This window comes from Callorhinchus milii, unplaced genomic scaffold (genome assembly GCF_018977255.1).
Source record: "Callorhinchus milii isolate IMCB2004 unplaced genomic scaffold, IMCB_Cmil_1.0 Scaffold10, whole genome shotgun sequence".
NCBI lineage: Eukaryota > Metazoa > Chordata > Chondrichthyes > Chimaeriformes > Callorhinchidae > Callorhinchus > Callorhinchus milii.
Window position 1 is genome coordinate 30,780 of NW_024704751.1, and position 14,964 is coordinate 45,743.

At 50.5% G+C, this 14,964-nt stretch overlaps 1 protein-coding gene, 1 long non-coding RNA gene and 1 other non-coding gene across 4 annotated transcripts in view; 1 reads left to right on the forward strand and 2 right to left on the reverse strand.

The window, feature by feature from the left end:
* Positions 1-1,919, forward strand: part of LOC103173062 (ion channel TACAN) — a 14,364-nt gene extending 12,445 nt beyond the window's left edge. For both annotated transcript variants that reach the window (XM_042338650.1, XM_042338649.1), the window contains exons 4-7: positions 1-71; positions 1,030-1,089; positions 1,182-1,277; positions 1,680-1,919. In XM_042338650.1, the coding sequence (XP_042194584.1) occupies positions 1-71; positions 1,030-1,089; positions 1,182-1,277; positions 1,680-1,773 (321 nt within the window). In that variant the 3' untranslated portion in view covers positions 1,774-1,919. The remainder of the gene's footprint in view (positions 72-1,029; positions 1,090-1,181; positions 1,278-1,679) is intronic.
* Positions 1-11,528, reverse strand: part of LOC103172309 — a 13,286-nt gene extending 1,758 nt beyond the window's left edge. The window contains exons 1-2 of the long non-coding RNA XR_006085326.1: positions 11,466-11,528; positions 2,855-3,043 (exon numbers count right to left, since the gene is read on the reverse strand). This is a non-coding gene — a long non-coding RNA (uncharacterized LOC103172309). The remainder of the gene's footprint in view (positions 1-2,854; positions 3,044-11,465) is intronic.
* Positions 11,529-14,573: 3,045 nt separating this feature from the next.
* trnap-ugg lies at positions 14,574-14,645 on the reverse strand. The gene has a single exon. It is a non-coding gene; the product is annotated as a tRNA-Pro (tRNA).
* Between the last annotated feature and the right edge of the window lie 319 nt (positions 14,646-14,964).

Below are 14,964 nucleotides of genomic sequence, written 5' to 3' on the forward strand. Positions count from 1 at the left end.
ATCCAGGAGATGATGAAGGAACGGCAAAATGTCTTCTTTGAAATGGAGGCTTTCCTCCCGAAGAAAAATGGGTCAATAATTGCCGTGTGGAATTAATTGTCTAAATGTCAGCGAGGCACTTTGCGTTACAGTTCCAGGCGTCATTTTATTTAACTTATTTCCATGTTTGATTTTAATTAAACAAAACCTGCGATTTTGATAGGATTCTGTAACTTCTGCTTCACTTTGGAGGATAGAGATTTATTTCCTTCTTTCCCTCTTTTCTTCTCTGGAAGCCTCTGATTATTTGCTGACTAGTGTAACCATCAATTGGCTTCTAATCACAATAAACACAGACATTCACAAGGATTATTATATGGCAGAGGGTGAGGGGTTGGAGCCAGGATCAGAGTAAGGAATAGGGTTCGTCAGGATGCAGTAGTTTTTATCAAATGAACCATTAGGGAAGCTGGCAAAATGAAGGTTCAGGAAAATCCTGAATTTGGGTAAATTCTGACACTGATATGAGCTGCGCTTCTCGAATATGTTTTCTTGAGGCAAATGTTCCTCTTGTTTTCCGCTTGCTCCCGGCCGGAGACCAGCGTGTTGTGGTGTCATCTGATTATCATCTGTTTCGCCCACAAAATATACAGTAAATTCACTTTACGGTGTATCCTGTGAAGCGCTTTGAGACGTCTCAAAGACGTGATATCAAATGCAAGGATTATTATTATTATCAGAACATGAAATCATAGAATTATACAGTGCAGAAGGAGGCCATTCGGCTCATCGTGTCTGTGCCGCTCTTTGAAAAGAGCTTCCAAATCAATCCCACTCCTCCGCTCTCTCCCCATAGCCCCGATCAACCCCACTCCCCCACTCTCTCCCCATAGCCCTGCAAACTTGTCCTCCCCAAACAATTGTCTACTCTCTGAAAAGTTGTTATTGAATCGGCTTCCACCAGCCTTTCAGGCCAGAGTAATAACCAGAAACAGCCAAACAATCAAACTGTTTGCAAACTGAAAGGCTGTCACTTTGTTATTGTTGCAGATTGTATTTGAATCTGGTCCTGGGAAACGTCAATGTGACTCTGCTCAGCAAACAGGCCAAGTAAGTCACCCGTCATCACCCAAACCTGCTTCTGGAGAAACCTTTGACCTGTTTGAACCTGGTGAGTGACTGACTCTTTTTACACGTTGCAGGTTTGCCTACAAGGATGAGTATGAGAAGTTCAAACTGTACCTCACGATCATCCTCCTCCTCATCTCCTTCACTTGCAGGTTCTTGCTAAACTCTAGGTAAGTTATTGTCCAGATAATGGAAGCAATGCCGTGCAGATACATGTCCTTGGTCAGATTGCAGCTTGGAGAATGCCTAGTGTCTGTTAATCAGACCAGGGTTTGGGCATCTATTCTGTTCTAATCAGTGAAATGTCATTGACTCATGAAAGTTGCTCCTTCCTGCCACACAATGTTCATATAGAGACTCATGGCATTGCCTACAGAAGGCCTTGTTCTGGCCTTGTTTAAGACAGAGGTAGATAAATATTACTTAGGTCAGGATATCAAGGCATATGGGGCAAGGGGGGGGAACTGGACTTGAGGTACAGATCAGCCGTGATATTATAAAATGGTGCAACAGGCTTGAAGGGCTGAATAGCCTCCTCCTGTTTCTGTGTATAATGCTTATCTTTTCTGCAGGGTGATCGACTCTTTGTTCAACTTCCTGTTAGTGTGGTATTACTGTACCCTCACAATCCGGGAGGGAATCCTCGTCAACAATGGATCCAGGTAAGGGACCAGTGAAGGCAGTGAGGCGAATGTCAATGAATCTGGCCTGTCTGTATCTGGAGGCCATACTTGTCTTCGCTGCTGTGTGCTTATGCTTAGACACGAGAAATATCAGCGACTGTGGCTAAAATCAAAAGTTATAACTCGGGAAGGTACAGATTGATTCTTTAGGCTGTTATGTTTTGGAGCCCGGCTCAATGCTCGAGCTCTCACCTCCCAGTCACAACAGAAGGCTGCGGGTTCAAGTCCCCAAGATCCTACAGCCTCAGCTCCAGTGCAGCCGCTGGGAAACCGCAATTTTGGAGTTTCTGTCCTTTACACGAGACGTTAAAAACCGAGGCAGCACCTGTGCCTGTTCAAGTGGACGATAAAGATTCGAGTTTCTCCCAGTGTCCTGGCCAGCAATCTTCCCCCAATAACATTGGTCATTCACTTCATGACTGGTTGTGGTTTGTCCAACCCTTTGTCCTGGGAATGTCTAACCCTTGCTGTAACTGACTAACTCATTGTCAGGGACCTACTCAAATCATACTGGTGTCTGAGCCCATCCTCAGCTTCAGGTTTACAGGCTGCAGCGAAGCCTCAAACCCACTTAACCCCGGACTCCTGCCGAGGATGAGTCAATGGAGGAGTGAGTGAAAGGGTCAGAATCCCGTCCCTCAAAGCAAAGCTGAATATTTGAGTTTTCATTAAACGGATATTCTTTGTGGGCTTGGAAAATTCACCAGGTGGATGGGAAGGATTCATTATATTGACAGGGATGAAGTATTTCCTTGGGATTCCCAGCACCACCACTTGTCACAGAGGATGGGAAAGATCCTGCGATTTGTATCCCAGTGAACAAGGCCAGTTAATACACATCACTACTAGTTAGTGATAAAATCATCATTATGATATTGTTAGCGGCCAGTGGAGGCTCTGTCATGTCTCACGCAGGTCACCAGACCCAACATTCCTGGAAAAAAAAGCTTCTCAGACATTTCGCCACCGGATATGGGTGGGCTATTCAAGATCTATTCTTTCAGCTCCATTTCCCTGCCCTCCCAGCACCCCACTCCCCCCAACACCCCCACTGAAACACTTACGGAGTCTGTAATGGTCTGTAATCGGGGATCTCCTCCTTTTTTTTCCTGAAGAAGAACCAGTAGACGGTGAACGCGGCGATGAGTGAGAAGAGAAAGATATCGAAGAAACTGAAGAACGAATCCTCGCTTGAGACAGCTGAAGAATCCAGGCCCTCAGGTACCGGCAACTCAGGAGCCTCCATTTCTCTGCTGAAAGGAAATAACAATCAAATGACAGCAGATCCTTGTTTCAGTTAAACCAGTGACTGGAAATACGTCCAAGGGAGCTCACCGGTAGCCCATCACGCCCTGAATGTCTGATGTCTGAATCACAATCAGTGCTAGTCCCTGATCTCAGCTTTAGATGCCAAAGGCAGAAGGTGGGAATAAACGGAGAGACGTGGATTTAACCCTTTTTATGCTGCTGAGAGTGACAGGCCCTCAGCAGCTCCCAGTATCCCAGGCTTTCTCAACAGCAAAGGGGAAGGAAAGAGAGAGAGGGGAGAAAAAAAAACACGTTGATCTTCAGAAACATCTGCCGAGAGTAAAACATTCAGCAAACAAATCACAAGTAGAAATAATTATTTTTAAAATGGCATTAAAGAGGCGATTCCTGGGGCTGCCCTGGTCAGCAGCTCAGCCAGACTCAGAAGCTTTATCTGTTTCACGGGTTCATTGTGAGCACAAGGCCAGGTTCTCAGCAGTTACACTGTTATATTACTATAATCCTTGCATTTGATATAGCGCTTTTCATGTCTCGACGTCTCAAAGCGCTTCACAGAATATTCTATAAAGTGAATTGACTGTATATTTGTTGGTGAAATTCGGCAGCCAATTGCACACAGCAGCGTCCCACAAACAGTTGTGAATTGAAGTGATTGTTTTTTTTCTTGAGGGATTATTATCAGGCGTGTACAGTAAGAAAACCTGCACAAGGTTTTGCCCTGCTGGGAATCGAACCCAGGCCTCTCGCTTGCGAGGCGAGCGCTCTGGCCACTGAGCTACTATCCCCATAAGTGGTACATCAAGGAGCCTCGATTAGATGCAAAATCAGTCTGTTTAGGCTCAGTCTGGATCCATGACCTGGGAGACTTATAAACAAAGATTTATTTTGTCTCCAGATAGCTTTTATCTATTCTATTACCTACCATTCCTCTCCCCACGTATGGCCTCTCGTTGCAGTTAAAGTGGCTCCAAGGTGACGTGTCTAAATGGAATGTCAGAATTGAACTGGTTTTAGCTGGGTAGACCCCTCCGCGCACTCTGCGCTCCCGCCAAGCCTTGGCTCTTGCTAACCTGCACGTAACACTTTCTGGAATTAAGTAAAGCAGGATGTGTCCCTACAGGGAGAGAGAGTGCATTCCATACCAACAATCTATCGCTGGGATTTCCATGTGTAGGTGGGAGGCAGGGAAATCTCAGCTTGGTTTGGATACTCTTAAGCAGGTGATGGGTTTCTGTATTTGTCAAAGAACCCAAAAAAATCCACAGCTGTTATTCCAAATTTGTCACTAAAAAATAACTGAACTATTCAGTTGCTTAAATCCTGGAATTAGCCACTCATTCACACCCTCCTGTTGGTCTCCAAATAACAAAATAATAATAATCCTTGCATTTGATAAGTCAAGGGATTTACTGTCAATCGTAGCAAACATGTCTTTCGTAGGCAAACTTGGCAGCCCAGCATTACTCCACAAACAGCCAGGAAGGGACGGATTTTATCGGAGGTCAGCCAGTGGCACACAAAGCGAGAGGCTGAGTCAGCCTGGCTGATCAGACTGGAGAACAGCTGGTACAGTATTACTGCAAGTCTTGTAATACTGCACCTTCACCTGGGCAACAGTCCACAATGTGGTCAACCTTTCCCTTGTTCTACCCACTGGAAAGTGACATTGATTCTGATATTCATCATATCCGTCTCACACTGATTGCACATCACTTCACATCCACACCTCACTGTCCATCAGCAAAACCTGAGTTTAGACAAACATCGATTTGTCATCACTAACGTCAGCCACTCCAGACAACAACCACAACCACAAATTACATTTACACAGTGCCTATTACGTCAGGAGGATGTCCCAGGGCACTGTACAGTCAGGGATTAGGAACTGAGCTGGGCTTTGGGATCAGGGAGGGTGAAGGACAGGGAGGTTAGGGATGGGAGGATGGCTGAATTCGCAGTCAAAGAGGAAGTTCTTGAGATGTGCTTTGAAGAAGGCAAGGGAGGGAGCAATCTTGATGAGATTCCAACTGGTCACGAGAAATACAGGGCAAACCCAAGCGGTCCTGCCAGCACTCCCTCTGCTCACTGCTATACACGACTCACCCTCACACTGATGAGTAAACACTCACCCACACACTGACCACAGTGAACACTCACCCACACACTGACCACAGTGAACACTCACCCACACACTGACCACAGTGAACACTCACCCACACACTGACCACAGTGAACACTCACCCACACACTGACCACAGTGAACACTCACCCACACACTGACCACAGTGAACACTCACCCACACACTGACCGCAGTGAACACTCACCCACACACTGACCGCAGTGAACACTCACCCACACACTGACCGCAGTGAACACTCACCCACACACTGACCGCAGTGAACACTCACCCACACACTGACCACAGTGAACACTCACCCACACACTGACCACAGTGAACACTCACCCACACACTGACCGCAGTGAACACTCACCCACACACTGACCACAGTGAACACTCACCCACACACTGACCACAGTGAACACTCACCCACACACCACTCACCCACACACTGACCGCAGTGAACACTCACCCACACACTGACCGCAGTGAACACTCACCCACACACTGACCACAGTGAACACTCACCCACACACTGACCACAGTGAACACTCACCCACACACTGACCGCAGTGAACACTCACCCACACACTGACCACAGTGAACACTCACCCACACTCTGACCACAGTGAACACTCACTCACACACTGTCCAGAGCTCTATTCGCCCTTGCAGTACCTGCCGGATACTCAGCACCTACTCTCCATTAATCTGTTCTGTCCCCAGCATCGGCCTCTGTCAGGTAGTTGCTCAGTCTCCTAGTCCCAGAGTCACGTCAGACCATTTCTTCTGTGAATCGGCCGTACGTCTTTCGACAGACAGTGATAGATCGATTGTAGAGACCTTACCAGGAAATTCGGAGATATTGACCTACACATTCAAGTGTCACACTAAATTATTTCCAAATTTGATTTACATCAACAATTTCAACCCACACAGCACTAGCCGGACAGGGTGGTTTGTAGGTTTTATGTAAGATCTGAATTCATTTTCCACAATCTTTTGGTTCCTTTTTCCACCTGTCATGTTCTTCAAAATAATTAGAAACTGGAAATCTTCAGTAAGAGACGGTTTGTAGTGTACAGCCTATAAAAAAATGTTTTTCCCTCTCCACGGCAAGGCAATAAATCATTCCAATGAACACCAGCTTATTCTGCAGATTCCTGCTTTTCTGAAAAGCAAAATCTTCAATTGAAACACACACTTAAATAGCTTCAAAGCACAACTATTTTCACCAGGTGTCTGAATAAACCAGTTAAACATTAATGTACCATAGGAGATGAGACACAATACAATTTACACTTTTACAGCGCCTTTCGACAATTCTAGATTGGAATCGGAGCCGAGGGGGCTGAAGAGGGGGAAAAATGGCCAAAAGCACGGTCAAAGAGGTTTTGAGATGTGGCTTTGAAAGAGGGGAGGGAGCAAGTAAGGCCGAGGGATCTGGGAATGGAGTTCCAGAAACATGGTATGAAATGGAATGTTCAAATCTTATTAATATCATTGCAGCCCCATACAACACATTCCACACTTTACAATACATAAATTTCACTACATCATCAGGCCATAACGCGATCTCAGAACAATGTGAGGGGATATCGTAACTTCGAAACATGTGGAACAGGCAATTAATGACATTCTCATTCCTCTCATAAGCTGAAAGTTAAAGTTGGAAAAACTAGGTTTCTAAAGAGCATCATGTGCAGATCACTCATCCCAACCTTCACTTCTCCGCAGCTCTCTCTCTCCAGCTCTCAGCGTCTGTCTCCCTGAGCCAGCCTGCAGCACCTTCCCTGATATCACAAGGATTAACACAGGACTTTCACCTGCACTGCCATGTACACCACTGAAAGACCAAGTGATTTTGATAACAGTTTGGAATACTCGCCGGTCTGTAGACTATAAATCCACTCAAGGTGGTCTAGGATATCAGAAGCTGTCACTCTAATATAATAGTGCTTACTACTGCATCGCCAATATAAAGCACACCTGGGGTATTTACTGTGCTTTCTAACAACAAAGGAAACGAATGATCAACCAGCGCAGCCATTGCCTGGCTCTTTATGGCAGGAGAACGTTCCAGTTGATGTTACCAGCTGCAGCCCACGCCCAGAGATTGCATCACAAGGAATTTGGACTGTCACGAGATACCTCCAGCTATTTAAATTGTGCACAAAGTAAACCTTGTGCAATCTTCCTTTACAGAGGAAAGTTGAGTGCAGGATATTCAACACAGAGCAGCAATTATATAAGGAACACAAAGAGTAAATAGCACATTATATGATTCAGGAGGAGGTTACACATCTAATGCATGTGCACGCAAGTCACTCTGAGAGATACAATATTTTTAACGCCAGGAAACACATTTAGTTATTCTGAAGCAGATAAGAACTCAAAGGAATCAAATCATTAACAAATGGAGGGTGGTAAACAATTTGAAGCACTTTGAAACGTTGTCCAACGTTAAAGGTGCAGTATGAATATAAATTATATAATTACAACAACAACAAAATGACATTTATAGAGCGCCTTTCACGTCGGGAGGATGTCCCAAAGCGCTGAACAGTCAGGTGTCGGGGCCCGAGCCGGGGGGAGGGGTGAGGGAAGGCAGAGAGGTGGGATAGGATGGACCTGAACAGTAATATTAGACAGACAATAAAACACAAAATACTGCAGATGCTGGAATCTGAAACAAGAACAGAGAGAGCTGGGAACCCTCAGCAGGTCAGGCAGCATCAATGAAGAAAGGAAAGTGAGACAACATTTCGGAATCACAACCCTTCATCGTCTATTCTGATGAAGGGTCGTGGACCTGAAACGTTGACTCACTTTCTTTTCTCCACAGATGCTGCCTGACCTGCTGAGGGTTCCCAGCTCTCTCTGTTCTTGTATTAGACAGACAGACAGACAGGTGTATATCCTGCAATAGAACGTGCAGTTACACAGCCAGTAATATATAACTGCTTAAAAAACAGTCAAAGGCAACTTGGCAAAACACCTTCATTACAAAGAGATGATAGTACTTGAGATAACAGGAAATGCCTTCTCATCCATAGTCTCCCCTCTGCAAAAAGTCAGGACCTAACGCTTTTGTATAAACTATCATTTTTTCAAAACACTTAGCTCTCTTTCCAACTGTGGCTTGAAGAACATTGGTTGCTTTTGTATTTTCAGTAATCTTTCCCAAGTATGAATCTACATTAAAGGTTAAAATTAATTCAGAACATTTACAGAAGATCATTTCCAAGGGAGGGAGGGAGGGGAGAGGAGGGAGGGAGAGGAGGGGAGAGGAGGGAGGGAGAGGAGGGAGGGAGAGGAGGAGAGAGGGAGGGAGGGAGGGAGGGAGGGGAGAGGAGGGAGGGAGAGGAGGGAGGGAGAGAGGGGAGAGGAGGGAGGGAGGGAGAGAGGGGAGAGGAGAGAGAGAGGGGAGAGGGGAGAGGAGGGAGGGAGGGAGAGAGGGGAGAGGAGGAAGGGAGAGAGAGGAGAGGAGGGAGGAAGGAGGAGAGAGGGAGAGGAGGGAGGGAGGGAGGGAGAGGAGGGAGGGAGGGAGGGAGAGGAGGGAGGGAGGGAGGGGAGGAGAGGAGGGAGGAGGGAGGAAGGGAGGGAGGGAGGAGGGAGGGAGGGAGGAGGGGAGGGAGAGAGGGAGGGAGGGAGGGAGAGAGGGAGAGGGAGAGAGAGGGGGAGAGGGGAGAGGAGGGAGGGAGGGAGAGAGGGGAGAGGAGGAAGGGAGAGAGAGGAGGGAGAGAGGGGAGAGGAGGGAGGGAGGGAGGGGAGAGGAGGGAGGGAGAGGAGGGAGGGGAGAGGAGGGAGGGAGGAGGGAGAGAGCGGAGAGGAGGGAGAGAGGGGAGAGGAGGGAGAGGGAGGGAGGGGAGAGGAGGGAGGGAGGGGAGAGGAGGGAGGGAGGGGAGAGGAGGGAAGGGAGGATGGAGAGGAGGGGGGGAGGGGAGAGAAATGAGGGAGGGGGGGAGGGAGGGAGAGAGGGAGGAGGAGGGGGTGGAAGAGAATGGAGAGGTGAGGAGGGAGGGAGGAGGGGCGGGAGGACCATCTATTTCAGATTATATTTATGTTAATCAGACGCTTCTTTTGCACCCGAATGTTCAGAGAAATTATTTCAAATTTTTCAAAATTATGAGGGGATTGGATAGGGTGAACAGGAGAAACTATTCCCACTGCCAATTTAAAATAGTTGTTAAAAGAAACAGAGTTGTTGGGATCTGGAATGCATGGCCTGAAAGGCTGGTGGAAGCCGAGTCGATAAGAATTTTTAAGAGAGAAATAGATATATATTTGGGGAGTTTGCAGGGCTATGGGGAGAGAGAGGGGGAGTGGGGTTGATCAGGGCTATGGGGAGAGAGAGGGGGAGTGGGGTTGATCAGGGCTATGGGGAGAGAGCGGGGGAGTGGGGTTGATCAGGGCTATGGGGAGAGAGAGGGGGGGAGTGGGGTTGATCAGGGCTATGGGGAGAGAGCGGGGGAGTGGGGTTGATCAGGGCTATGGGGAGAGAGAGGGGGGAGTGGGGTTGATCAGGGCTATGGGCAGGGAGCGGGGGAGTGGGGTTGATTTGGAAGCTCTTTTCAGCACAGACACGATGGGCCGAATGGCCTCCTTCTGTGCTGCCATAACTGAAATGTGCTTCACAGAAACCCAAGTGCAGTAACTGTATTTCTAGGCAAACATGAAGCCACTTGTGCCTTCTGGAACCTCACGGGCGCTCTGGAGAGACCATGTCAGAACCTCAGCCACCCCAAAAATAAAGGAAACCCAACGTGATTTTGCCAATGTGTATGTCGTTATTTCCACACAAGTGTAAAGATTTTAGACGGCAATTAGCTACATGTGCGGAACGTGACCTCTCGCTTCTCAACCCGGTTGAAGGTATAGCCGGGTTTCCCGAGGTAAATGAGTGACAGTACGAGATACCGGCTCTGCTCAATCCACACTCGCCACTCAGAAACTAAATCCAGACTGCAACTCAACAGTATGAATAAAATGTTAGTGGGCGACATTAAACATAAAGAAGAAACCAAATAGAAGTGTTTAAGATTATAAAGGGTTTGATAAGGTTAACAGCAATGGTTGGTGGGCATCTGTAACCAGGGAACACAAATATAAGATATGACCAGGGCAGCAAAAAGAGAATTTAGGAGGAACTTCTTCATGCAGAGGGTGGTCAGATTGTGCACCTCTCTGCCTAAAGCCGTGGTTTAATCAATGGTTTAGAAGCATTCAAGAGGAAGATAGACCCTCACATGAGGGAGAGGGGAAGAGGAAGGGAGTAAGGAGTGGGTATCAGTATAAACACCCACACAGACTGGTTGGGCCATGTTTTCCGTGTTGCACATTCTATATCCAGTCAATACTCTCATTGCACAATATACCCGGCACTACAGTACAAGGGTATGTGTTCACGGTTAAAATAATAAACTTTTCTGCAGTCTCACTTGTGTGACCCTCACAAAGTCAAAATTTATTTCTGTATACAATTCACAAACACAAATGTGCCTCAAATAGCCATGAAGTTATGATGAATTGTTGGGCAGAACACTGTGAGACAGAGACACCATTCTCTTTTCACACAGTGCAAATGGGATCTTTAATGTCCATCGGAATAGATAAACTGGTCCTGATCCCAGACCACCCCCACCCCCCCCCCCCAGCCCCCCCCCACCGCCCCCAGCCCCCCACCCAGCCCCCCCACCCCGCCCCCACCCCCCCCCCACCCCCCCCCCCCCCCCCCCCCCCCCCCCAGCCCCCCCCGCCCCCACCCCCCCCCCGCCCCCCACCCCCCCCCACCCCCCACCCGCCCCCACCCCCACCCCCCCCCCCCAGCCCCCCACCCCCCACCCCCCCCCCCCCCCCACCCGCCCACCCGCCCCCCCCCCCCGCCCCCACCCACCCCCCCCAGCCCCGCCCCAGCCCCCCACCGCCCCCCCCCGCCCCCACCCCCCCCCACCCCCCCCCCCCCCCCCCAGCCCCCCCCCACCCCCCCGCCCACCCCCCGCCCAGCCCCCGGCCCCCACCCCCCGCCCAGCCCCCACCCACACAGCCCCCCACCCACACAGCCCCCCGCCCCCCCGGCCCGGGCAGTCAGTGCGCCCTCAGACTTTCAAACGGGCCCTATTGAGCAGCGCCGCCACCGGGAAGCAGCGGCAGTACAGGCCCCGGCCCCGGCCCCGGCCTGGAGCCCCGGCTCCCACCTCCCGGCCCCGGGTGCGGCCTGAAGCCGCGGCCTGAATTCCCAGCCCCGACCCCCGCCCCCGGGCCCGGGCCCCGCGGTTACACTCACCCGCAATCCGGGTCCAGCTCAGCCTGCGCACGCACTCGCCCCGCCCCCCAGAGAGGCCCTGCCCCCCAGAGACATGCCCCGCCCTCCGGACAGGCCCCCCTCCGGAGAGGCCACGCCCCTCCAGAGAGAGTCTCCGCCCCTCCAGAGACAGGCCCCGCCCCTCCAGAGACAGGTCCCGCCCTTCCAGAGACAGGTCCCGCCCCTCCAGAGACAGGTCCCGCCCATCCAGAGACAGGTCCCGCCCATCCAGAGACAGGCCCCGCCCACCTATCTGACCGGCATCACTGGGGGTCACTGACCTCTGGGCTGACAATGGGAGGAGCCGAGCCAGTCACCCGATGTGTAGTGACTGTGTAGTGACTCTCTCTGTCCTCTGGTACTGTTCCCACTCCATTAAACGCCACTGTCATAATAATATAATAATAATAATCCTTGCATTTGATATAGCGCTCGTCACGTCTTCCAGACGTCCCACCCCATCATCATTCCGATCCTTAAAAACCCTCCCTGGTCCCTTGTCCACTCCATAACTGCCCCCCATCTCCAACCTCCCCTTCCTCTCCAGGGTCCTGGAACGAGTTGCTGCTTCTCAGCTTCGCTCCTTCCTCTCCCATCACTCCCTTCTCGAACCCCTCCAATTGGGTTTCCGTGCCGCCCACAGCACAGAAACCGCCCCAACCCTAACCCCAGCCCCAGTGACAAATGACATTCTGTCCATCTGTGTCCAGGGCTCCCTCTGCCTCCTCGTCCTCCTTGACCTCTCTGCTGCTTTGGACGCCGTTGACCACTTTATCCTCATCCACCGCCTCTCCTCACACCTCAACCTTCACGGCGCTGTCCCTGACTGGTTCAGATCGTACAACAACAACAAGATTGCATTTATAGAGCGCCTTTCACGTCGGGAGGACGTACATCTCACACCGCCTGCACTTCATCTCAACAAATGGCTTCTCCTCTAGTCCCCGGACTGTCTCGTGCGACGTTCCTCAGGGCTCTGTCCTTGGTCCCCTCCTCTTCAACATCTATATGCTCTCTCTTGGTGACATCATCCGCAGACATGGGGTCAACTTCCATATTTATGTGGATGACACCCAACTGTATCTCTCTACCCTTGACTCCAGGACCCACTGCTGCCCTGAGTCAGACATCAAGTCCTGGATGAGAGTTAACTCTTCAGTTGAACGTGAACAAGACCGAGGCTCCTGATTGGCTCCCAGCAGCGCCTCCTCGCCTCAGGTGCTGACAGCATCACCACCATGGTCGCACACTCCACCTCACTGAGCCAGTCCGGAACCTTGGGGTCATGTTTGACCCTCAACTATCCTTTCTACCCCACATCCGTGCCTTCCCCCACCTCTGCAACATCGCCCGGCTCCGACACTGTCTCACACCACAGGCCGCCAAAACCCTCATACACGCCTTCATTACATTGAGACTTCACTATGCAAACTCCCTGCTTGTCGGCCTCCCCAACTCCTTCCTCCACAGGCTTCAGATCATCCAGAACTCTGCAGCTCATGTCCTCTCCCACACCAGGCTCTGCGACCCTATCACCCCCATCCTCGCCCAACTCCACTGGCTTCCCATCATACAGAGGATATACTTCAAGATCCTGCTTGTCACCTTCAAAGCCTTCCATGGCCTCGCTCCCCCCGACCTCTGCCACCTCCTAACCCCCTAACATCCTGTTCGCTCCCGCCGCTCAGCGGGCTCTGGTCTGCTTCATGCCCCTGCCTTGCCCACACCCTCATTGGCAGGTGGACCTTTAGTCACTGCCCCCACCCTCTGGAATTCCATCCTCCGCCTTGCCCTTTTCCTTGCTTCCTTCAAGACACATCTCAAGACCCTCCTTTTCAATCGTGCTTTCGGTCCCCTCCCTTTCCCTCTTTGCCCTCCACCCTCCCCAATCCCGACCCCCAGCTCGGGTCCCAATCATTGACTGTCCAGAGCCTTAGTACATCGTCCCGACATGAAAAGCACTAGACAAATGTAATTGTGTTGTTGTGTGAGTCACACAGCAACCGCAGGAAGAAGACGGCCGGTTTCCCCCAGATCAGCCAGGGGGAGGAGATGTCTGAGGTGGATAGATATTTGTTAGGTCAGGGATGCGGGTTATAGGAGTCGAGGTACAGATCAGCCATGATCTTATAGAATGCATGGCCTGAAAGGCTGGTGGAAGCCAATTCGATAACAACTTTTTAGAGAGAAGTAGATAATTATTTGGGGAGAACAAGTTGGCAGGGCTATGGGGAGAGAGTGGGGGAGTGGGGTTGATCAGGTCTATGGGGAGAGAGCGGGGGAGTGGGGCTGATCAGGGCTATGGGAGAGTGGGGGAGTGGGGTTGATCAGGGCTATGGGGAGAGGGGGGGAGTGGGGTTGATCAGGGCTGTGGGGAGAGTGGGGGAGTGGGGTTGATCGGGGCTATGGGGAGAGAGGGGGGGAGTGGGGTTGATCAGGGCTATGAGGAGAAAGGGGGGGAGTGGGGTTGATCAGGGCTATGGGGAGAGGGCTGGGGAGTGGGGTTGATGACGGCTATGGGGAGAGAGAGGGAGTGGGGTTGATCAGGGCTATGGGGAGAGAGAGGGAGTGGGGTTGATCAGGGCTATGGGGAGAGAGAGGGAGTGGGGTTGATCAGGGCTATGGGGAGAGAGAGGGAGTGGGGTTGATCAGGGCTATGGGGAGAGAGAGGGAGTGAGGTTGATCAGGGCTGTGGGGAGAGTGGGGGAGTGGGGTTGATTTGAAAAAGCTCTTTTGAAAGAGCCGACACAGACACGATGGGCAGGTTTTCAACAGGTTTGAGGGGATGAATATAATAATAATCATTGCATTTGATATAGAGCTTTTCATGTCTTCTCGACATCTCAAAGAGCTTCACAGAATACACTGTAAAGTGAATTGACTGTATATTTGTGGGCGAAGCACGGCAGCCAATTGCGTACAGCAGCGTCCCACAAACAGTTTGGGATTGAGTGACCAAATTATTATTGTTTTCTTTTCTTGAGGAATTATTATCCCCAGAAAAGCGATCCGCCAATCGACTAATAACCAGGTTCCTACTTACTGCTCGGTAAACAGACGCGTGTGGAATAAGCAAACTTGCCCACCATTTCGCCCTGCCGGGAATGGAACCCAGGTCTCTCGCTTCCAAAGCGAGCGCTCCAACCACTGAGCTACAGGCCTCCTCCTGTTCCTATGTTCCTATGACATCCGAGCCTGACTCCATTGGCCATTCCTCACTGTCCGCACGCCCCAGTGGGAGAGGAGATCAGAAACAGCAATGTTGGGATTTTCTTCTCTCCAGCCAGGGCAATGCCTGGGATATTATAATAAGAGTCCTTTCATTTAATATAGCGCCGTATCACATCATCAAAACATCTCAAAGTGCTTCACAGGGTTTACTGTGTATTCCAAGAGGCATATAAGCAATGCCTCAAAAACAGCCGTGAACTACAGGATTGTTGGCCAGGACATCGAGAGAGAAACCCCCTTCTCTCTCTTA